Here is a 23,820-nt window from a genome sequence, read left to right on the forward strand (position 1 = left end):
ATGGCCTTGAAAATGAATCTTTCAATAGATTCGAGACATAAGACCAAGAATTTTTTGTTTATAGAAGCAAACATGTTTTGAATCCTTTGCATAAAGAAAAAATTCAATAGTTTTTATTTTAGCAAATGACATTATCTAGGGGTAAAGGAGTGGGTAAAGTCTCACAATAGGCTAGCAAAAATATGGTTCAAATTCCCTTTGGCGAGAATCGAACTCTTACTTACAAATGAAGAGGAATACCACAAGACTTTAGTACTAAGTAGCATAAAAAATTCAGTCTTTTGTTAACACATGTGAGTTGTCTTATTATATTTGATTTTTTACTTATTTGCAAACAATACAGTAGAGTTGGTAGGTGGAGTTAGGTCTCTTGTTTTTAATTTTCTTTTGATATTTGATTTTACTGTTTTTCTTGAGCACTTTTGAATAAAAGGACAGTAAGAGACCTAATTTGACAGCAGCATTTAGTTTTTTTTTTTTTTTTTTTTTTTTTTCAAGTTGTTTTCATTAGAAGCATAATATAGACTTTGATAAATATTTTAATTCATGTGACACACACATTGATTTTGAATAAATGACATCATCTACCTTCTTTCAACTCCAGCATCACCTGCCAAGTCAATGCCACCACCACTAGCATCCCCTATCACCGTTGCCACCACCATCTTTGGCGCCACAACTTTCTTACCATTACCACCGCCATCTTCTCCACCATCACTGACTGTTTCACCATCGTCACCATCACAAGCACCAGCACCACAATGATCACTATCACCATATTCCCTACATCTTGTCCACTTTAGTCATTATCCACAACTAAAACAATTTTGCATAAAAAATTGTGAGAATATTTTTTACACGCTAAATACTTTTAAAGTTATAATTTATCAAATACGTATTTGTTTTACGTTACAATTGATTTTTCTCAATGCACAACAAAAGAAAAAATAAAATCACATTTGATTAGACGTTCTTAAAAGATAGAAGGGGTTGATTTTGTTACTCGTTGGAAAATTGGGCTTACTAGCCCTTTTACAAATACACAAATCAAAATTAGCTGTGCTTTCAAAATACAATTTTACTAGTCATTTTAAACCAAAATACCTTTCATATTGTGTCAGTAATCTACTAATTTTGTGTCTATATTAACGTTGTGTGGATAATGAAGAGTTTTTAGATTTTTTTTTACAGAGAATGCTTACTTTTGGTCAGTGAGTTTGTAAAAGGGTATTAAGCCCAATTACCCACTTAGTTTCGTACTTGGGTTCTTCCCCCGAGGAAGGGTCGTGGCCTCAAGTCTCGTCTTTTTCAGCTCTTTTTATACTTCGGTTGGTGCTACCGCTTGTCCGTCTGGAATCTCTCTCTGTCCCCCTCTCTCTTTCTTACGACCAGAGACCAAACCATCTATCACTGAGAATTAGAGTCATTTTCTCCAAAACTTAGACCTCCTTCCTTGTTCTGAATTCTTTTGAATTACTACTACCACACACAGAGGCGACACACGCAGAGGAGAGGTGAGGAGAGGAGAGATCAAAGTTGGGAAATTGGAATATGATGGAGGAGACTAGATCCGTCGTCCGAGTTGGGTAAGTCTCTTCGCTTCTCTTCTTCTTTCGCCAATTCTCCATTTCTCCTAAACAAACAAACAAATATGAATGAATTGAATATAAGTATACTTTTCCTTCTCTCTAAAATCTGAATTCATAATAATATTTAGCAGCTTACTTGTTAATGAAACCCTAATTTCGGTGACATTTTGGAATGAGATTGTGACGCAGCCCTTGGTCCTCCTTACGAATCCTAAACTCGCTGCCTTTCGAAAGATTAAAATTTTTCAATTTCAATACTTTCAAGTGTTGTAGAATAGTCATGGGAGATGGATAGATAGCTCTACCACAGTCTAGTTGCCATGCTTCCCTTTTTGCAGGCTTATATTCAAGTTTGACTGTTTATTTCTTATTTACTGTAAAAGAATGTATAATTCACAGAATTTTGGTAGACGATGATTCCTTTTAAGAATTTTAAGCTACTTATTTGGAATTTTGGCATGAAATTATTTCTCTCATCTGATTGATGTGTTAGATAAGGTTTTAGTCGGTATGAGTCATTAAATTTTCTTTCTTTTATTCTTTACTTTTGTGCATTATGAATTTTTGTGGCTCTCTTTTTCATTTGTTTTTAGGTAAATAAATGGCAAATGCATCCACTAAAGGATGTTCCTAGTTCAGGCTTAGTCTGCAACAACTTTGTTGTTCATGGTTAACAGTTTGACAGTGTCATCAACACAATGGATCTCGTCAGTGGAGGAAACAGTCTCAACAATCCTAACCTTGCCTCAAAACAGCGATTGCGTTGGACACGCGAGCTTCATGAACGCTTTGTTGATGCTGTGGCACAACTTGGTGGCCCAGATCGTGAGTCACCCTCAACTTTTATCTGATCAACTGGGATTTGTTTTTTTTTTTGTTGGTTGTTGCATTTATCTGCTGATGCGAGGGAATTAAACTATATATAAGTCGGAGCTGATATTTATGAAGGAAAATTTTGACCCTGTTTTGTACTTAGGTAGACGAAATCTTGACTTGACTTTACATTGTTTTTCCATAGTTTCATCAACTACAATGGAATTAACTATTTCTTGTACCAGACGTGTATATGTAATAGGTTTTCTTGTCCTGGGCTACTAAGCAATCTCGCCTATTGTGTGAAACCATAGAGAAAAAAATCAGGTTGATTTTCCATTTTAACTGAGGGAAGACCAGTTTTTTAGTTTGTTGATAGTGTTTTTCAGCTCACAATTCATAGTGAATTCCAACACTGACCCATGATGACCTTCCAGATATATCATATATGATTCTTTGGATAAAAATTGGTCCCAGGTTTAAATCATACTTGATCTTGCATATGTGGTGTATGTAATATGTTTGAGAACTTGGTTGAGATCAGAAGATGATATTTTGCATGACCAAAGATCTAGGATAGATGCATTATGACCTAGGGATTTCTGAGTTCCAATAGAGGCATCAGGCATCTGTCCACTTTCTGTAGTGATATTGTTTATTTAATCTTATGTTATTTTCTTTTAATCTTTTTCTAGGTGCTACGCCTAAAGGTGTGTTGAGAGTGATGGGTGTACAAGGTTTAACCATATACCATGTAAAAAGCCATTTACAGGTATGTAAAAATACCTTCTGTCCAATGCTTGACTTTTCCTTTATTTTCTTCTTATTTTTGGCGGGTGTGAGAAGGAGTGAGGATACATTTCTTTCTCGATGGTGTTTCCTCTAATATCGCTTGTGTGATGCACTCAGAAATATCGACTTGCAAAATACCTACCAGACTCCTCATCTGATGGTAGGTGAACTTGATTCTTTCATGTTAATTATTTGTGAATTCGGATTCCATAGTAGGCAGGTCCTCTATAGTGATAAAGGCTTATCAAAGATGAATTATTATTGGACCCTTACTGTGTTTCTCTTCACATGTTATGCAAGGGAAAAAAGCTGACAAGAAAGAACCTGGGGATGTGCTTTCCAATTTGGATGGTTCATCGTAAGTAGATCTGCCTTTTATACTCGACATTTCTTTCTGTTATCAGCTAAGATATGGGCCATGTCAATCAGAACCCTGTATTCTATTCTAAAGGAACCTGAAGTCAAAGTTTAAAATTGAAGGATTCATATCTAGTTCACTGGTTTTAAGCCACATGGAGCATACAAAAATAGAATATTACTGAATTATTATTGCATGTGAAACTATCAGTTTGTGTAAATTGTCAGTTTTGCTGATTGATGTGAGGAAGTATGTACTGTTTCTGTTCACAGTGGAATGCAAATCACAGAAGCACTCAAGCTGCAGATGGAGGTGCAGAAGCGACTACATGAGCAATTAGAGGCATGTTTTCTCGACCGAATATAGATTCCAATAAAATCATGTATTGTCACTGGGTTTTACATTTACCAACAGCATATATATGTTATCCACTTGAGATAAGAAAAATGTCTATTCAATGAACAATTTGAAAAAAAAGAAGAAATGATTTTGCAAATGGTTTTTATCTTTTCTTTGCTACAAAGCATTATATCGCTTAAGGTATATACTTTTCACGGTTATTGTTGCCACTCAAAGTTCAAATTAGCTATTTCGGATTCACCTATCTTAAAGCAATGTATACCCTAAAAAATGATGTTGATAGTGTCAGAAATCCTTAGCAAGATTGAATGACCAAGTTCTTGGATAGCAAAGAGATCAGTTAAAATCGTCTCCTACCCAACTACCATACTACAAATTTTGCTGCATATTATGCATAGAGGATAAAGGGGGAAGGGGGAAAGGTCTAGTTTATTCAGACCAGCATTGGCTGATAAGCTGAACTCATAAATGCCCAACAGGTACAGAGACAGCTACAGTTACGGATAGAAGCCCAAGGTAAATACTTGAAGAAAATTATTGAAGAGCAGCAGCGACTTAGTGGAGTTCTTTCAGAAGCACCTGGCTCTGGGCACTTAGCTCGTTTGTCAAGTGACAATTGCCCAGAATCTGACAACAAGACTGATCCTGCAACTCCTGCCCCGACCTCAGAGTGCCCCCTCCAAGACAAGGCCGCCAAGGAATGTGTGCCAGCTAAGAGCATTTCCATTGATGAATCTTTCTCATCGCATCGTGAACCCTTAACTCCAGATTCTGGTTGTCATGTTAGTTCTCCAGCTGAGAGTCCAAAAGTAGAGAGCTTGACAAAGAAGCGATGGGTTAACATAGGTGAACCATTCACTGATCCAGAAGCGGTGCTTACACACCAGATACTAGAGTCGAGCTTAAACTCTTCCTACCAGCAAGGACATACAGCTTTCCTGCCTAGGGAGCAGTTTCATCCCTCATCCGGGATTTCATTCAGGAATGAAAATCAATTGGAAAAAGATGCAGGCAGTGACATGTAGCTTAGTATTGTAGAGTTTTGAATTTGCCTTTGAGTTTCCTTGGGAGATATGTCTCGACTCTAATCAAGTGAAAGAATGTTGCTAATTACAGGTGTGCACATTAATCAGGTTCAAGCTTCTAGCACATCAGTGAACTCTGTGCCTTATTTAGATGGAGTGCATTGATGTGATCAACGGTTGGAATTAGCAACTCTACTGCAATACGATTACTATTTACTTCACAGCTTCTTGTTTGTGGCCAGATGGATATTCTTTAGATGCGTTTTCTGATTTCCATCTTCGGATATTCTTAGCTGACCTTAGTTACTTAAATTCAAATATCACAACGAGAACTAAGAGCTTTGGCTGGGATTGCCTCTGTAGGAAATACTTATGCTAGAAGTGCTTTTGTTAGAAAGCCGAGCACTGAAATGTGTTGAACTTTCAAGAGTAGGCCTCAACATGTAGTGCAACGGATCAGGATCCTCTCCTGAGCAAAGGGTGAGAATCCTCCTAACTAAGCCCATCGGACTGTGGAAATTTTATCTAATGGTTACAATTATTATAACTTTTAGAGAGGCTCATTGTTTGTAGCCGTTGGATAAAATTTCAACGGCCTGATAGACTTGGTCAGGAGAATCCTCACCCTTTGCTCAGGAGAGGATCCTGATTCGTAATGCGATGGCTTGGGTATGCCTAAATTCCTTAAATTAAACAAGAGAATTTTCAACCAAATCAAGGCAACATAGTAAAATACGGGACTTGTATGGTATCTAAATGTATAGTATGTGAAAAATACGCGAGTGTAGTGTCAGGCAACTTTAATAAAGGAAAACTCTAAGATATTTTTGCTGGATCCTCCAATTACATCTATTTATTGTACATTGTCTGATCAGAAATCATTGTAATTTTTTTATATTTAAAATTGAATATAAATAGTATCTGACAAAAATTAACCGCATAATATACGATGAACAGATGTGATTAGAGGATCCTTCGAGGATCCTCTCTCTCGAAATTTGGCCATAGCCTGGGTCTTACTGGCGTGCAGATGTTTTATCAGAGTAAATATAAGAAAAAAAGTCAAAGAGAAGCAGGTGAAAACAGGGGAGGGGGTTAGTAAATTTATTTATTTATTTTTGTAGCCAGCAAATTGCAACAGCAAGTCCTGCCAAACGAGCTGAACCGATGTCCCACCACCTTGATGGGTTACAAGCTAGCCCGACTTAGCTTGGCGTGGGGTTATCAAATTTTGAATTAGTTAGTTTAAAAGTAATTTCTCATCAGTGGGTAATATGGGAAGTTGCGCTTTGTAGGATGGGAGGCATCAGTGGTGAGTGCGGGAGTAGCGAGAGTTCAGAATCTGACATGACAAACTGTCGCGGGGTGGCAGCAGCGAACCTGTTCATGTTAGTCCTCCTATGGCCCAACAGATTCCCTCTGCATTGCATTATGGCACTGGAACGCCACATGTGAGCGAGACGGAGGGCAATAGGAACCCGATACTGATAGATCTTCATGGAACCCTTACGTGACACGAAAATGGCACGCAGAAATTAGAACAGGGCCATGACAAGGAAATAAGAACAGCACCAATCAATGATTTTAAACAAGGAAAATAAAAAAAAAAGGATTTAACAACCCATACAAGGTTGAAGAATACATCAACAACATAAGGTAAAACAATTGTAGCTACACACACTTTTTATACTACAGCAGTCACTAAGTGGGACGTCTGCAATTTTTCACTCGCTTTAGGATGCAAAGACGCAGTCGTTTGCTCAGGGCCTCTAACTTTTCAAATTTCTCACTCTTGGTCTTCTTTGGAGCAACGAGAACTTTCTTCTTTTTCTTTTCCTCTTTTCTTGGCTCTGATGATTTTTGTTGTATGCATCGAAGAGGCCTCGCAAACACCTTAAGGTTCTTCTACAATCAAAAGGGGCAACTTACAATCATGAAACATAAACTTGGAAATATATTTTTTAAATCCTATGCAGTGCGTGAAGAATGCGCAATAGTATGTTACGTATAATTAACTTTCCGGTAGATATAAATATACCGGAAACATACAATTACCCATTCTTTAAGTGACCAATGTACCTAAAACATCCAGATAGAATATTTCCCATTCTTCAGTAAACTAAACCCATAGACCATAAGAGCCAGGATCCAGGTCTAGATGAGTCTACAACATTACATTACCACCTTAATTCATGCTGACAAGTCCCACTGAACAGAAGCTAACATTAAATAAAAACTTTTAATTGGTGTGTGAAGAAAATAAGTCTCTGCAGGAATCTGAATTATAAAGAGAGTCATAGGTTGGGTGTTGGGCGTTGTGTGAGAAAGAGAGACCTGATGACTGCTGTCAGCAGCTGTGCAATCAGCAGAAGATTCTTCATCACTGCCTCCTAATGAAGAGCATCTGCCCCAACTCTCCCTGTTTGAGCTTGTATATGAACAACATTCTACATTCTCACCATTAGTCTGCTCCTGTAAAACCATAACTGCAGTATTTCAGTATTACAATCTGTGAAGCAGACAAGTTGAAAAGTCATATCAGCCGCGAGTATGATCTGTCTTTTAATACAATGTATACTGAATTCTTCTTGACTTAAAAAAGCACTTCATCAATACATTAACACACAAAACTCCATTGGAACAAGAAACTATCATCTGCATTACCAAGCTAACTAAAAACCATTGCCAATCCATCGTTTTCTACTCTGATGACTGACCTCAATTGAAAAGACGGGGAAAAAAATCTAAAAGTTTACGTCACCTCTAAATGTGATGGTTTGTGACTGTTAAGTGTGTCAGCTTCATCATTCACAGAATCCTGCATTCTCAATAACTAGTATGTTACAGAATGACTCAATAAAATGGAGAATATGGAGAGACAAACGGTAAAAAAAAAAACACTAAAAGAAAATAAGGACATACAACAGCAGTAGTCGCTGGTGCAAATTCATCAAGAAGTTTGCCCACACATTTTGGGGTTGAAATGGCAGGAGGAGCAGAAGATGAACTTGCCACGTCAGTACCCGCAGAATGAACTCCAGTAATTATCTCATATAACAAGCCCTACAAAAGGGGTGGGGACATATTCATTTTAGTGCGGGAAATTATGTAACACTCTATGGTAGTGGAGCTCTATTTCCCAATCCCAGATAGTGGCTATGACTTATGAGGCATAGTCAATGTAAACGGCTTTCTCAATTACATGAGCCATAACAAAATGCTGACAACTGATCATTGTTAAAATATTATTGTGCAGCACCTGCTTTAAGCACAGGATACCACTGAATTATAACTGGGAAGCCAGCCGTGGAGTGCATAGAAGAATTTTCAGTGAACCTTATCATTTATGACCAAATGGGGATGAGGATGGTGATTGTGCATGTGTATGCGTTTGTTTTTTGACATTGAAACATAGCGTGATCTATAACGCTTCAAGATTAGCTGTGCGTGCTGATGATGGTGGTGGTATTGGTGGTTACTATTATATAAAAATGATGCATGACTGCCACAAGCTCTAACTTCCATCCTCTCACTTTGATTTTGGGAGAAATGCCCTTTGGTTACGAAGTATCGATTAGAGCTACAGTCCATTGACACGGGATTCTTAAAAGCATATGTAAATTGGTTGGAGCGTCAGCTTGTACAATACTAGCAGTCATGATAACAAAATTGATGACCAATGGTAACACAAGAAGGTTTTCCACAATAAATCATATGAAACAGAAATCACCTCATCCAAACCAGCACCAATCTTCAAATCCCCCAAACCATAACACTTGTCAAGCTTACATGAATGAGAAGACGTTTGCGGGGGATGGAGAACATTATAGAAGAAAATGGAAACTGAATCATAATAAAACTGTGGTCGAGAAGAGTTGTGATCACCATCGAAATGTATAATATTTTTGTCCCCCTGCAAAGCATCAAAGATGTATTTGTTTCTCCCTGTATCAAGTGCAACATATTACTTTAAGGTAAGGATAAGATCCTTCAACGAGGGCAATACCGCATAAGACTTGTAAATGATGTCAGAATGATGGGTTTGGATGAATTTGTCATCCTTGGCATGTCCAAATAAAGCAGGAATGAATGTTTTGATTGCTACCTGCCAGTATTACACAAATGACCGAATTCAATATATAGTGGTAGATTAAAGTTCTTTTCAGAAAATAATATATATAGTGGTAGATTATACACACACGCTTATGCATATAAATGATCTAATGGCTGCAGAGAGTTTAAAAATAACAAGTATTGGTTCAGCATGTGTCTAACTCATCCCTAAGAAATGACACATTTATGATCCCCTTAGCTAAAATAAGGGACACACTGCTAGTGGCCCTGTAATGTGGTTCAATGATCCAGTCAATCCATTTATTAAGTCTCCTTTTAAGAATAATCTACGCAAAAGATCAGCCAATTCGAAAATTACAAGGAATGGATTTGTTAGGAATGGGTATCATTCCCATTCTTGTATTTACTAACAATCAAGAATTTGAAAGGAATGGGTATGATTCCCATTCATGAGTTTACTAACAACATAGGAATGGAAAAGTAAATGCATTTGGGTCTGTTTAATGGAAACACGATGTTCATCTACTTAATTATAATTGGTTTTTTTTTTTTTTTTTTTTTTTTTTTTTTTTTTTGCAAGGATGGTTTTTTACAGGCAACATAAAAAATAGACGTTCAAATTGGACTAGACAACAGAGTGGACTCCGCAATGTAACTCTTCAACTATTTTAAGAGATAACAGGGAAAGGAGCTAATGATAACTCATCCAATGTTAACAAAACTATTAGTATAGAAAGACCTGCAAGCAATTAAGATCCATGATATCAAACTTTGCCTTCTTCTCAATTATCCGACGCATATATTGTACTGCCATCTTAACCTGGTTAAAAGGAAGAGATAAAGAAACTAAGGTTAAAAGGAAGGAGGGGTTAAGACTGGAGAGATGACATATAAAACCAGAATGAATATAATTAATGCTTTATCAACCATGCAAATGCTAATAATTTCTTAAAAATGATACTGATATTGGGAATTTCAGGGGATAATTTTTATTTATTTTTATAAATAAACAATATTATTAAGAAGAAAAGAGAAACAGAAAGAGTGGTCCAGAACACCACCACAAACAGAAAGCAGGAAAAAACACAGCTAACTGCAAAAGAGCTAAACACCCAAATACAAACCATAAGGCTGACCCTATCTATTCTAAACAAATGAAAGAGAGAAATTCCCCCGAACTCAGGGGAAACCGAGGCCCAAAGGGCAGACAAAAACTGAACTCTGTCCCATAGCTTTGCCACCGCATGAACCAACCCTTCATAACCTTAGCTTTCTTACCCTTCTAAACCAGAACATGAGTTTGGCTAAGAGAAAAGCAATACCTTGGAAGTACCCAAGTTATACCATCTTCCTGACCAGCTTCAACCATAAGCCCAAGGAAACCAGACAGTGAAGAAAAGAATGACCAGAACATTCCAAATCAGACATACACAAGAAGCACCATTGAGGTGAGAAACTAAACTAAGGTCGTCTTCTTGAACCATGTCACAAGTATTGACCTTAGCAAGGGCAACAAACCCTACATACCCTAGATTTCCACAGATTCCCAACTCTCAGACCTCCCCCAATCCTACTCTTTGAAGCCATGTCGCACACGTGTCCAAATGAAACCTCTTATCAACTTCTCCCTCCTTGAAGCCACTCCCAGGGGAATCTTAAATAAGGATAGATAATAGATTGGAAAATTTCCCAAAACATCATGGATTTGGTTAGATTCCCAAAGCTTTAGAGATAATGACATGGAGCACTTCCTTAAGTCTTAGAGGTGGAACTTTGGCAATAATCTTGCAAAGGCAAGTACCAAGGCTAATGGATCTGTAGTCTCCAATCTTCAAGGAGTCACTCTTCTTCGATATTAAGCAAATATAGGCTTCATTGGTCATTGTGCTAACCACCCCATTATTGTGAAATTCTGCCAGAACTCTCACAGCATCATCATTGCAACGTCTCAAGGCCTTTGGAAACAGAAGAAGCCTAAAATGAAGTCCAAAATCTTTACTTTACATAAAGCCTCCACGCCCTCACCTCTATAATTTTCAAAAACCTTCTTGTTCATCTCATGACCATTCCACCCAGAATACAGCTAAAGTCCAGCATTTCCATATCTTCGATCCCATTTCCACTTTCTCTACCACAAGGTCTTAAAACATCTCAGCCCATGAATTACCCCTTATTGAAGAAAGAGATTAGTACCTATTACATCCTTACGTTGCTGCTTTATTTTAGCTCCATATTATAACCAAATTATATAAAAAGAGTAGTTTCTCTCGTTCAAAAGTCTTGAATGTTATTTTGTAAGCTTCTGTTCGAATGTGCAGCTAACATGATATGCTACAGCCTGGCAAGAGATCATTTTTCCCATTTGTGTGAATAGGCGTCGAGCGTGTGTGGCTGTATGTTACTGTATGTAGGTAGGTTGGCAGATACATTTGTATAATTATTATCCAATACAGATTTGGATTGGCAACGTTGACCTTGTCTGGTTCTTAACTTAATTAGTGGTATCAATAGTCAAAATTATATTTCACCAATTATGTCAACTGCTAGTCCTGGCCATGCCATTTTCAATCTACAAGCTTTTATGCTCCAGCTGAAAAAATTATTTTGCGGGAGCATTTGTTTATAGTTTTTGCAATGATGAATTTATCTTCGTAGTCTTGCATGCAGCATACAATGTGGATGCTAAGAGAAATGTGTGTTTTTTGGTTTTTTTTTTTGGGGGGGGGGGGGGGGGGGGGGGGGTGGGTTTGAAGAGAGAGAGAGAGAGAGAGATTGTACTGTAAATTTAGGAAGCCGAATCTTGTATACGTCAACTAGTTCCATCATTAGAACATACAAGCTTGAAAAGGCACTATCCAACACCATTCCGGAAATGGAAGGGTCTTCTGCTCCATAAAGTAGGCTGCATTACACATATGAGGTTAATTACTTCAGGAGTTTCAAAAATATGCTTATGTGAATGCAAAATGTAGAAGTGTTTCTTTACGCTCGAAGAAGAATATAACTATCTTTGACCATCAAGCCAATACGAATTTTTAATGCAGTAACAAGTTAAAGAATCCCAAAAGACCCTTCCATATCCGAGTCCATGATACAAGTTAACCTAATGACGAGCCAACAAATGACAAGACGATGTACCATGTGACTGCACCCATAGATCGCCCCCAAAGACCTATACGCGAGATTTGCTTTTTGCTTCTTAAATATGAAACCACAATCTTAAGGTCATATCTCTGAGCAGGAAAGAAAAAATTACAAACTGCACAAAGTGAGAAAAGTAAGCATAAAGTAACAACGAAAGTTACACCATACCTCATGCCAACCAAGGCTTACATAGTTACCATCAGATAATCCTGAACCGGAAAAATCAAGAGTAAAAACGGTGATATTTGATGGAAGAAGCATTACAGCAGCTTCATTTGCATCTGCCCGACACCCACTGCATTGTTGTCCATTACCAGAGTCAGTTCTACCTCTTTGTCTATAAAGCACCTTTAACACTTATGTTCAATTATTTAAAACACACCAGAGAGCTGTGTTGGAGAAGTGAAAATAATGTATGATGTTCAACAATCTGTTTATAACCATAATGTATAGGTGGAACCCAAAACACACCCCAAGTGCATATAATCACATACACATTTACTTTGTTAAAAAGGGAAGAAAAAATTCTCAAATAATCATTACACACCTGTTTCCATGGCAGTATATAACACATGGAAGAGAAACATCATCAGGGAAAGGTGAAGGCAGATAATGACTACACCGCAAGGTATGGCCCCTAGCATTCGTAAGCTGCAAGTATTTAAAACATATAATCTAACATTGCTGCCAAGCGAAAACAAGAATGTTCTGATAAGCGGTAACTGGTGGCCATACTTGCCTCCAAGTCCTGTCGTTTGTATGCTCTGCCTGCAAGCGTGAAATCCCTTTCCCAAAGATATTGATCTGGGTTATACTCTGCCCTGTTTACAACATTGCAGATGCGTAGAAATGAGCAAGGGAAAGACAAAAAAATCACCAATATGAAGCTCAAGGTATCATCTTGGTCGATGAAACTGAGACCAAGAAGCATCATGAGATGAGATGCATACCTGGGAGGGCGAATGACAAAATTAATGAACTGATGGATCATCTTGCTTCCAAGCGTCCCTCAAAGCTACTCCAACCCATAACTCTGACAGATAACTAAAAAAGAAAACGACAGCAGAGGATTCCTGACAAGTGAGAATCCCCCTCACTTCAAAAAACCCTCAAAAAGAAAGGAGCAAATATATGGAGGGAAAAGAAATCAAATTCAGAAATAGAATTCCAGATCTCATTACCCAACTCTTTATCTTATGAATGCAACTAAATAGCGAATAAGAGCAGAGCTTTTTACCCTATGGCTATTGGCTAGGGCAGGAGCATTGCCCCGTGAGCAACCTCCAGAAACACCGTGAGCTCCAGAAACAAGCCGCAATTTCCCACTTTACAGTTGTATACAAAGAAACCCGGACACCACGCCACAAATCATAAATCAAAACAAACCCACCCTCTTGCTGTTACTTTAATAACAACATGAGAAAAATATGCTCGCAAGAATAAAAGTGAATTGAGTGAATTTATATAAAATAATGAAATTTTATTTGTCAACCGAAAGATATTGAAAAATTATTTTTGTTTTTTATCACAATAAAAAAATTAAGGACAACAATATAATTTCATAAAACAAAATTTTGTTTTTTATGTTTAAACCTCTCCCTACTCTCAATTCTCTCTTACTCTCTCCTTTGACTTTAAAAACAAAAGTAAAATATTTCACATACTTTATGTGCAGACATGTACTAGTGTAATAATAAAATAACAGATAAATTAGGTTTTCATCATTCATTTTCATTTCTCATTAATTAAAACTTTATTTATTTTTCATTTTTGATCAAGGTCTTTTGACTCATTATTTGAATATTAATTATTTATATGTCAACATACGTTAATTTTAGTCACTCAGTACTATGGCTTGATGATATTCCTTTTCACTTGAAAGTGAGAGATTTTGGGTTCAAATCTCGTGGATGGCAAATTCGATACCAAATTAGGTTGCCCATTGTGTGGCTTAGCCGAACTCCCCCTCCCCGTAATGTAAAAATATATCGATGTACTAAAAAACATATGTCAAATTTAAAAATGAAAAACTTATTAATCATTTCCAAATATATGTTTTTAGTATTTTTCATATATTATTATTTTTCATTTGTACCAATATTCTTGTTAATGTCAATTTGTACCCATAAATTTGAATTTTTATTTGCACCTTTTTTCAAATTTTTACCAATATATTTTGAATTTCAGTTTGCACCCATAAATTTAAATTTTAATACCCATATTTATTTTGCTGAATATTTGTACTCATGCTAATTTATTTTTTAAATAAATTAATAATTTCATGGGTACATTACTTTTTTGCTAGAACTATGTGAAGAATAATATTACTATATTATTAATTTTAAATTAATTATTATATTGTAAAAATATTATTTGAATTTGTTTAAATTTCATAATTTGTGGGATATTGAATGCATAAGTGCATGAGTAAAATCCCTCAAATGATGCTAGGAACCTCAATCAAACTATTTAAACAAACAAGATTTCATTCTAACAATTAGGTTGACTGAAAAAAAAAAAAAATTAACTATGATAGTTAGAACTTTTGGATTGAAACTAGAAAATAAGGAGATGAACGGCATACCTTATCTTCATTTGAAATATTAACCTTTCGTTATAACCAATAATATACAATCCCACAATCAATTCGATTATACACCAGTTCTACGTTAACTTCGATCCTTTCTTTTTGAGTGCATGGAAGACAAAGATAAAATGAATATTATTAAACAAAATTAGAGACGATTTTATACACCAAACGAAACTAATTAAATGAACGAAGAACCCATCATCATATTAGAAGAGCACCAGGGGAAACAAAATTAAAGAGACTTTGTACTACTGCCCATGGAATGCTATTTGAGTCAAGCCAAGATTTAATAAAACACCAAACGAAAATATATTACCCCTGAAATTTTATGAAGGACAACCAATATTAGATAGAGAAGTTCTCCACCAATTAAATATTCAAAACTTTTCCATATGTGTGTGGAAGAAGATGGAGAACTTCTTCGCTAGAACCGAGAATAGGATCGAAGAATAAACAGACGAACAAATAATAGAAAGAAGACATGCAGACTTAGAAAAGTAATCACAAAAGGCAATGTACAAAAGGCAATGTAATTGGACTTAGAAAGCATCCAACCTTTTGCCGTTTCGCAAATTCTTTTTTGGCTGCATATATCAAGGGTGTTGGAGTGAGATTTGTAAACCACAAGTAACTAATACTAGTAAACTGCCAAAGCAGAACATAGAGGAAGGAAGACGTGTTTGGTTAAGCCACCCTCAATTTGTTCATCATCAAGAACCACTTATATTGATTTCAAATCTCATAGACCAATATGAGGAGTTATATCAATCGCAATGATCATTTTGGTTAAAAAACTAAAAATGAATAAAGAGTTGTTTTCCCCAAGGATGAAGAGTTATTTTCTTTAGAAGAAGCATAAAGATTTGGGGCGTTTTGATATAGACCCCTCATTTTTAGGCTTCTTAGATTAAACATCTGTTCAATTTAACAATTTGATTAAACATTCTTCTACAATTTTGGTGCCATGTGTATTTTAATTAACCCATTGTAATGTACCTAAATTACATATTTTGCCATAGCCTTTAACATATCTCTTTGCTGTATCCAGTTTCTTCACCCCAAAATGCACACAAGTTTCCTAGATTCTTGCTAACTATGTCTCAGAGTTTTAATTCAAGTAGAATACTTGTTGAATATCAGAAGGATTTGAATTTAAGGATATTTATAATGTTATTTTTCTAGTGAATTTTATTTTCCAGTGGCACTTCCTTCCTATGAACGTACCATAAGTTTCAGCAGCCTTCTTTTCGTACCGAGGTCGACGTTGGTATTCAGGTTCTAGTTACTGATTTTTATTCAATCATTAGTCGGGTGCATTGATTTTGATTGTCTTTCGAAGTCGAGGGTTTTGATTAAACGAAAACAAATAGAAGATGAAAACTTGATTAATCTAGGTATAACTGAAGCTGTTATCGAGTTAAAAAACATGATTCACACGTTAGGGTCGATGCATGTTGTGTATTAGCCAAATGTATTAATCGAATTAAGAATCACATATGGAGCTTCGATTGGATCTCAGATCCATCCAACTTGCTAGGAGTTACACCGCAACGTACGTAGTTAGTATAAGAAGTTGAGGGTCTTGAGCAAGGCTATGATTAGTACATTATTAATGTTATGTTGACTCATATTAGACTGCAACTTTGTAATGTACCAAGAGTTTGGTATGTCATTTAATGTTATGCTGACTTATATTGATCGTTTGGTACATAAAGTTTTTATTTTTGAAACGTATTTGTCTGGAAAAACCTTATACAGTGTGTTTATAATGTACCAGGAGTTTGGTATGTTACTTAATGTTACAGTGACTCATATTGATCATTTGGTTCATGACAGAATGTTAAATTAGATCATTCAAGGCATTTGGTACGTAAAGTTTTTTTTATTTTTGAAACTTATCTGTTTGGAAAAACGTTATACAGTGTGCGTTTGTAATTTACCAAGAGTTTGGTACGTTACTTAATGTTATACTAACTCATGATGATCATTTGGTTCATGATATAATATTAAATTAGATCAAACCAGGCATTTGGTAGGCAAAAGTTTCAGTAATTTTTGAAACGTATTTGTCTGGAAAAACGTTGTACAATGTGTTTGTAATGTAATAAGAGCTTGGTACGTTACTTAATGTTACACTAACTCATAATGATTTTTTGGTTCATGATATAATATTAAATTATATCATTCCAGGCATTTGGTACGTAAAATTTTTTATTTTTGAAACGTATTTGTCTGAAAAAAAACGTTATACAGTGTGCTTGTAATGTACCAGGAGTTTGGTATGTTACTTAATGTCACACTAACTCATAATGATCGTTTGGTTCATGATATAATGTTAAATTAGATCATTCAAGGCGTTTGGTACGTAACGTTAATTGCATAGGGGCAAAGTTATGCTCACTGGTCATTAGCTCCTATCAAAATGAGATTATACAAAGAAATTAGATTAAAAGCTAGAAATGGATGACGCCATTGGGCTAGTATCGATATATATATAGTAGGCCTACTAAGAAATGTGATTCTCTGTTCGGAGGCTTTGATTTTGAAAAAGAAAAGAAAAGAAAAGAACGTGAGGCTTTGATTGAAGGCTTGGTATGTGATATCAAATGTTTAACACAACCGTGGTCAATAGATTTTCATTTTGCTCCTCACGAATGTAATGAGGCAGCACATCCAAGGGCAGCTTTTGTTTCACTTGTAAGTGACTTTCATAGATGGGATTGAATTAAAAAAACATGGGAGAACCGGCTTCCTAAAGAATAGGCACGTACAGAAATATATCTACATAAAAGGATATATATGAAATTTAATAATTAATATATTAAATTAAAAAACACAATAATGACTTGTAATCTAAATAAATATAAAAATGCTGACATGGCTATTATTTAGGCGTCCTAATCAAATTTGTATTAGAACCAATATTTAATCTAAAGAGTATTAAAAAAGTGATGGGGATTCTAATTTTCCCTAAAGATTAATTTGATACTCTTTGTAACTAAAATTTATGTTAACTACATTTCACAGTTCACACCCTCGATTTTTGGGGTTATTTTCAAAGCAAGCCATGAGATTTTAATTATTTTCGCATTGCTCTCTGAGATTTTTAAAGCATATCAATTTATGCTCTTTTTTTTTTTCTTCTTCTTTCTAACGAATCATTTGAATCTTCATTAAATTGATGACATGGTAAGTGTGGAACTCGCGACATGTAAGTCACATTTGTACCACGTTGAATAAAGAACTCTTCAATTTAATGGAGAATTAGGTGTTCAATCAGACAAAAGATGTCAAAACCAACATCCCTCTAACTGAGCGTCGACTGCATCAGCATCACTTTACAATGTTTAGTATTATATCAGAACCGGTGGCAATCTCTACTAAACTTCATAAAGTAAATCAATTAAAAATTCTAGCACCAATCTAACTTTGTCTTCCATGTAGCAACCGCCAGCACTTCCTTCTAGCGCCAATCTAAAGCCTGCACAGCTTGGAAAATGCAAGGGTCAATTAGAATCTTTAGTTAAACTATTACTGCTAACCTGGAATTACAATTATTTTTTACCACGTAGAATTCTTTTGGATTCAGTAGAATGGAAATATTCTTCCAAAATGATGGAATTACTACGATTAAATTTATGACCTCCAAATTCCAAGAATTTTCCATTTGGATTGTTAAGTTTCTTTACTTATGAATCTAAACAAAAGAATTAGTGTAAGCTAACTTAAAAATTCTGACATTTCTCCAAATTTTCTAGTTTGTTTTCCTCATCCAAACACCAAGTTATGAAAATTTCACAAAAGATATAAAAAGGTAGGATTATTGGACAAGAATTAAAACTAGCTACAAAGAGACCAACCAAATATCAAATATTCGAGATCCTTTAGGGGCCAGCATGGTGGGCTTGTAGCTGGCATTCAAAACTTCGCAAAATTTATAGACTGATACTTGGTTTTGATAACAAAGCTTACAGAGGTTTAGAGAGAGAAGGTAGTGAGGGAAAACTGATCTTGTCAATATTTTCACTATATGTCATAGAATTATTACAACATTTGTTTATATATAAATTCATCCTCACTTAACTAACTCATCTAATACACATATGACACATGGCACACATCTAATACATAACCCTTGACATAATCCTAAGCTAACCTCTATAGTCTAACATTCCCCCTCAAGCTTATTGAGGTGAGAACCGAGCATAAAAGATTGGAACAATGCACATTGAATTGAGAACACAACCCTTTAGTAAGAACATATGCACACTGTTCTGCAGAAATATTGTCACAGTGTAGTAGGGGAATAGATGAAATAGAAACCTGCAGATCTTTAAGTAATTGCTGAATCCACACAACCTCAGCAGTGGTAGTAGCCATTGCTCGATATTCGGCTTCGGTAGAGGATCTACTTACAGTATGTTGTTTCTTAGAACTCCAAGATACTGGATTGGAGCCTAAAAACACAACAAAGCCAGTTGTTGAACGCCTATCATTGGGGTTACCAGCCCAATCAGCATCTGTGTATGCCTTGATCTCCATGGGACCATGTCGAAAACATAGGCCGAGACCAATAGTACCTCGAAGATACCTCAAAATCTGTTTCACAACAACAAAATGATCTTCAAGAGGTGAATGCATGAACTGACACACTCGATTAACATAATATGCAATGTATGGCCTTGTGAATGTGAGGTACTGTAAGGCCCCAACTATACTTCTGTAGAGACTAGGATCCGAAACAGAAGGACTACCATGATTTAATAACTTGTGATTTGGATGACATGGAGTGATGCAAGGCTTGCAGTGAAGCATATTAGTTTTATGTAGAATATCTCTAATATACTTGGACTGGTGAACAAAGATACCTTGAGCTTGATATTCAATTTGTAAGCCAAGGAAATAGTGCAATAAGCCAAGATCTTTCATATCAAATTCTTTAGTTAATTGACTGATCACAGCTTGTACACAACTCTCAATATTCCCAGTCAGAATTATATCATCAACATACAAAAGGAGAACAACAATAGACTGGCAAGTAGACTTCACAAACAGGGAGGGATCAACAGAAGAGGATTTAAACCCCAAAGATAAAAGAAACCTGGTAAACCTCTCATTCCAAGCTCTGGGAGCTTGTTTTAAGCAGTAGAGAGACCTTTGGAGTTTGCAAACATACCCAGGATGATGAACATCCACAAATCCCTGTGGTTGAGCCATAAAAACTTCCTCTTCAAGAAATCTGTGTAAGAAAGCATTCTTGACATCCAGTTGTTTCAGTTTCCACCCTTTTGAAGCAGCTAGAGATAACATAAGCCTCATTGTAGTTGGTTTAACTACAGGGCTAAATGTTACATAGTAATTGAGACCAGCCTCTTGAGAGAATCCCTTAGCCACTAATCTGGCTTTATAGCGTGCAACAGAACCATCAGGATACTTTTTAACTTTATATATCCATTTACACCCTACCATATTCTTATTTGGAGGAAGTGGAACTAAACTCCAAGTGCCCTGTTGAACCAAAGCATCCATCTCCTCTTGCATAGCTGTTTTCCAGTGAGCAAGTTTAGATGCTGCAGAATAGGACTGAGGTTCCATAACAGCAGAATCTTCTTGAACATAAGCAGCCTGCTTTTTCTTCACAATACCAGACTTGGATCGAGTCTGCATTGGATGAATATTAATTGTATTCAAAGAAACTGGTTGTAAGATTGTCGCTTGAGACATGGCAACATCAGGATGGAACTCAGAATGATTCACTTGTGTAGAGACAGACTCATATACCAATTGTGGAGAGCCACCAGTAGAGACATGAGCACTTGTTGACCGAGAACATGACTGAGAATCTCATGTTGGTGGAGAATCATTTTGTGAAAACACTAGGGGAAAAGGAATAGGAATCAGTGGTGGATGATGAAATGTAGTGGGATGTACCACCAAGGGTATAGATGCCCGAGGTCTAGATGTCTCAGAGGTAGAGAGCTTATGCAATCGAGGAAATACATGTTCATCGAACACAACATACCTAGACACAATGAGTTTATGATCATGAGGAGAATAACAAATGAAGCCATTATACTGAGCTGCATACCCAAAAAAAATGCAGGTAGTGGTTTTGGGGTCAAGTTTATTTGTCCTATATGGTTTCAAAGAGGGATAACAAGCACAACCAAACACCCTCAAATGATCCAGTGTAGGTGCTGAATGATACAAGACCTCAAATGGAGACTTCATAGACAAAACTGAGGTGGGCATCCTGTTTATAAGATATATAGCTGTGGCACAAGCATGATACCAAAACTGTGAAGGTAGTGATGCTTGTTGAAGTAAAGTTATAGCCGTTTCAACAATGTGTCTATTTTTCCTGTCCACTAGCCCATTCTGTTCAGGAGTATAAGGACAAGACCTTTGATGTTGAATGCCCTTATCCCTAAGAAAAGCTTGAAACTGAGCACCCACATATTCTCCACCACCATCACTTTGGAACAATTTAATATTTGTAGAAAAAGAATTCTGAATAAAAGCTTGAAACTGAACAAAAGTACCAAAAACAGCAGCTTTATTCATTAATGGGGATATCCATGTATATCTGGTACATTCATCAATATATGACACATAATATCTATAATCCTCTATAGACACACTAGAAGCCGGTCCCCAGACATCAGAGTGAATGACTTCAAATGGAATAACAGATTTTGAAGCCATTAAGGGAAATGGTAGCCTAGTGAACTTGCCTTGCAAGCAGGCAGTACTAGTGTGAGGGGTGTCATTACAAGAAAAAGGAATTGCTGCTTTACTAAAAGCTATCTTAGTGACTGAATTTGTAGGATGACCCAATCTGCAATGCCAAAGTGCAGAGTTAATTTTCTAACCTATATAAGCTGATGGAGATGCTGTAGAAGTCTTGAGCACTGGAAGTGGATACGTGGCATTGTTACTCATTCCTTGATAAAGAATTTTCTGAGTGACCTTGTCTTGTATGCACACAGAGAATTCATCAACAATACACCTACAGTTATTATCTTTGCATAATTTATGCATGGATAACAGGTGTTGAGATAGCTTTGGAACATGTAAAAGAGACTGTGAATAAAAATTGTGAAAGATTTGATTTGCCAATATGAGCAATATGCAAACCTTCACCACTAGCCCTAGTTACAGTGTCAGAAGATGGATATGGAGTAGCCATTTGAAGATTAGACAAATCGGAGGTCATATGATGTGTAGCACCCGAGTCCAACAACCAATACTCAGTTTGAGGTGCAGAAGAAGATGTACTGGATCTTGCAGTCATTGCAACTGATGGCACAGACTGAGGCATCATCATTGCAAGATTATATGAAGAGGAAGCCACCATATTAGGAGCCAGATTAGAAGCTGGCATGACAGGATTCTGTGTATGGACAGGCATGACAGAAGCTGGAGACTGAAATTGCTGAGAATAAACTGGAAAAGTTTGTGGCATAGCCACAGATGGAGTTGAAGAGTTATTCCTATCAAAACAGGTTGCAACCGTATGACCAACTCTATGATAGATCTGGCATCCATGTTGAAAACAAGTGAGAGCAGTATGACCTTTCCTGTTGCAAATCTGACAGAATTGAAAAGGCTGAAACACTTGTCATGGGTGTTATATAGGTTGCTGTGATGGCTGAAAGCCATGTACAGAAGGTTGCTGGAAATATTGTTGAGAACCAGAATGAAACTTCTCCTTTGCCTTTTGGTTTAAACTGATTACCCCGGAAGTTATTGTATGTCCCTAAACCAATTTGAGTCACATAAGCAAATGGTCCATTCGGCTGTGGAAATGACATTGGTTGAAAAGGTAACATTGGTGGACATGAAGAAAATTGAGGCAATTGAGGCATCTGTTGAAAGGGAGGACCATTCTGAGTACCAGCTACAAAATATGACTGGGATCCAGAACAACTACCAATCTCCAAACTAGGATTAGTAGAATTAGCAAACATGGCACTCATCACAGGAGATTGCTTAACCATTTCTTCTAATGTAGACTCTTCAGCTCTTAACTGTGATCGAAGTTGTTTAAGACAGACAAGATTTTCTCTTCCTCTAATGACAGCTTTGATAGTATTATACTCAGAAGGAAGACCTCGAAGAGCCACAATTACAATATCTTTATTTGAAATCAACACACCCACAGCAGCCAGTTGGTCTCTACAATCTTTGATCCGTTGCAGATACAAATCAATAGATTCTGATCCCTTTTTGATATTCTGTAAATCAATTTTCATTTGAACAATACTGGATCTTGTCATATTAGAGAATCTTTCTTTGAGATTAGTCCACATTTCTCTAGAAGTTTGACAACCAATAATACAGGACAAAGCAGCAGTTGATAATGTGGCAGTGATAAGAGTCATTAAAGCTTTGCCATGAATTTTCCAAACCTTAAAAGCATCAGCAATCACTGGTGGATTTTCAACAGTCTCATCTGCAGAATCAAACTCTACATATTTGTTTGGACAAGGTATCGAACCAGTAACAAACCCAAGAATTCCATTTCCATCTAGCAAGAGTTCCATTTGAAAATTCCATGTAATATAGTTGGAATCATCAAGTTTTACAGTCACAGTGTTTCCAACACTGGGAATCAATGAAGAGATCGATGACTGTGTAAGAGCTAACTGAGCAACAATAACCATTTTTATATGAACACGCCAAATCAACTAGAAATTATGAGTAATAGACAAAATGATCGACTTTGCAAGAATCAACACATCGACAATCGAAGATGAACAAATCAAGAATCAACATTAAAACACAACAAATTGGTCAAATAGCAATACAAAGAAAGCAAGAATCAAAGAATGAATCACCGACTTACAGAAAACCCCAAAGAAATTAGGGTTGCAATCACCGACTTAGTGCACCAACGTAGCACCGACGTAGCTTTAATGAGCAAACAACAGCAACGAGCGACAGAGACACCAATGAGAAGTGTTAGCGGAAGGACAAGGATCGTCGTCAACCGATGGAGTTACCTGTCGCCGGCTCTGATACCATGATAACAAAGCTTACAGAGGTTTAGAGAGAGACGGTAGAGAGAGAAAG

The 23,820-nt window shown here is 36.5% G+C and overlaps 2 protein-coding genes across 14 annotated transcripts; one reads left to right on the forward strand and one right to left on the reverse strand.

Moving 5' to 3' along the window:
• The first annotated feature begins 1,262 nt into the window (after nucleotides 1-1,262).
• On the forward strand, nucleotides 1,263-5,158 carry LOC137728798 (myb family transcription factor PHL7). Of its 6 annotated transcripts, none has more exons than XM_088678791.1 (7): nucleotides 1,263-1,586; nucleotides 2,183-2,414; nucleotides 3,098-3,174; nucleotides 3,312-3,354; nucleotides 3,504-3,552; nucleotides 3,825-3,894; nucleotides 4,392-5,158. In XM_088678791.1, the coding sequence occupies exons 2-7, from the start codon at nucleotides 2,288-2,290 to the stop codon at nucleotides 4,935-4,937; spliced, it is 912 nt and encodes a 303-aa protein (XP_088534917.1). In that variant the 5' UTR covers nucleotides 1,263-1,586; nucleotides 2,183-2,287; the 3' UTR covers nucleotides 4,938-5,158. The 6 variants fall into 6 exon arrangements, with proteins under 6 accessions (XP_088534917.1, XP_068323669.2, XP_068323667.2 ...); XM_068467568.2 differs by having other exon boundaries at nucleotides 1,287-1,586; nucleotides 3,495-3,552; XM_068467566.2 differs by having other exon boundaries at nucleotides 1,321-1,586; nucleotides 2,275-2,414; nucleotides 3,495-3,552.
• Nucleotides 5,159-6,497: 1,339 nt separating this feature from the next.
• LOC137729291 (uncharacterized) lies at nucleotides 6,498-13,629 on the reverse strand. Of its 8 annotated transcripts, none has more exons than XM_088678786.1 (14): nucleotides 13,393-13,629; nucleotides 13,106-13,199; nucleotides 12,895-12,976; nucleotides 12,703-12,806; nucleotides 12,324-12,450; nucleotides 12,150-12,244; nucleotides 11,790-11,913; nucleotides 9,751-9,831; nucleotides 8,944-9,042; nucleotides 8,668-8,850; nucleotides 7,860-8,000; nucleotides 7,699-7,755; nucleotides 7,272-7,409; nucleotides 6,498-6,839 (listed from the first exon to the last, which is right to left on the reverse strand). In XM_088678786.1, the coding sequence occupies exons 2-14, from the start codon at nucleotides 13,144-13,146 to the stop codon at nucleotides 6,639-6,641; spliced, it is 1,473 nt and encodes a 490-aa protein (XP_088534912.1). In that variant the 5' UTR covers nucleotides 13,147-13,199; nucleotides 13,393-13,629; the 3' UTR covers nucleotides 6,498-6,638. The 8 variants fall into 8 exon arrangements, with proteins under 8 accessions (XP_088534912.1, XP_088534911.1, XP_068324276.2 ...); XM_088678785.1 differs by having other exon boundaries at nucleotides 6,498-6,842; XM_068468175.2 differs by having other exon boundaries at nucleotides 6,498-6,842; nucleotides 13,106-13,188; nucleotides 13,393-13,590.
• Between the last annotated feature and the right edge of the window lie 10,191 nt (nucleotides 13,630-23,820).

Source organism: Pyrus communis, chromosome 10, assembly GCF_041283825.1.
Source record: "Pyrus communis isolate YQ-2024b chromosome 10, ASM4128382v1, whole genome shotgun sequence".
In the NCBI taxonomy this organism is placed as follows: domain Eukaryota; kingdom Viridiplantae; phylum Streptophyta; class Magnoliopsida; order Rosales; family Rosaceae; genus Pyrus; species Pyrus communis.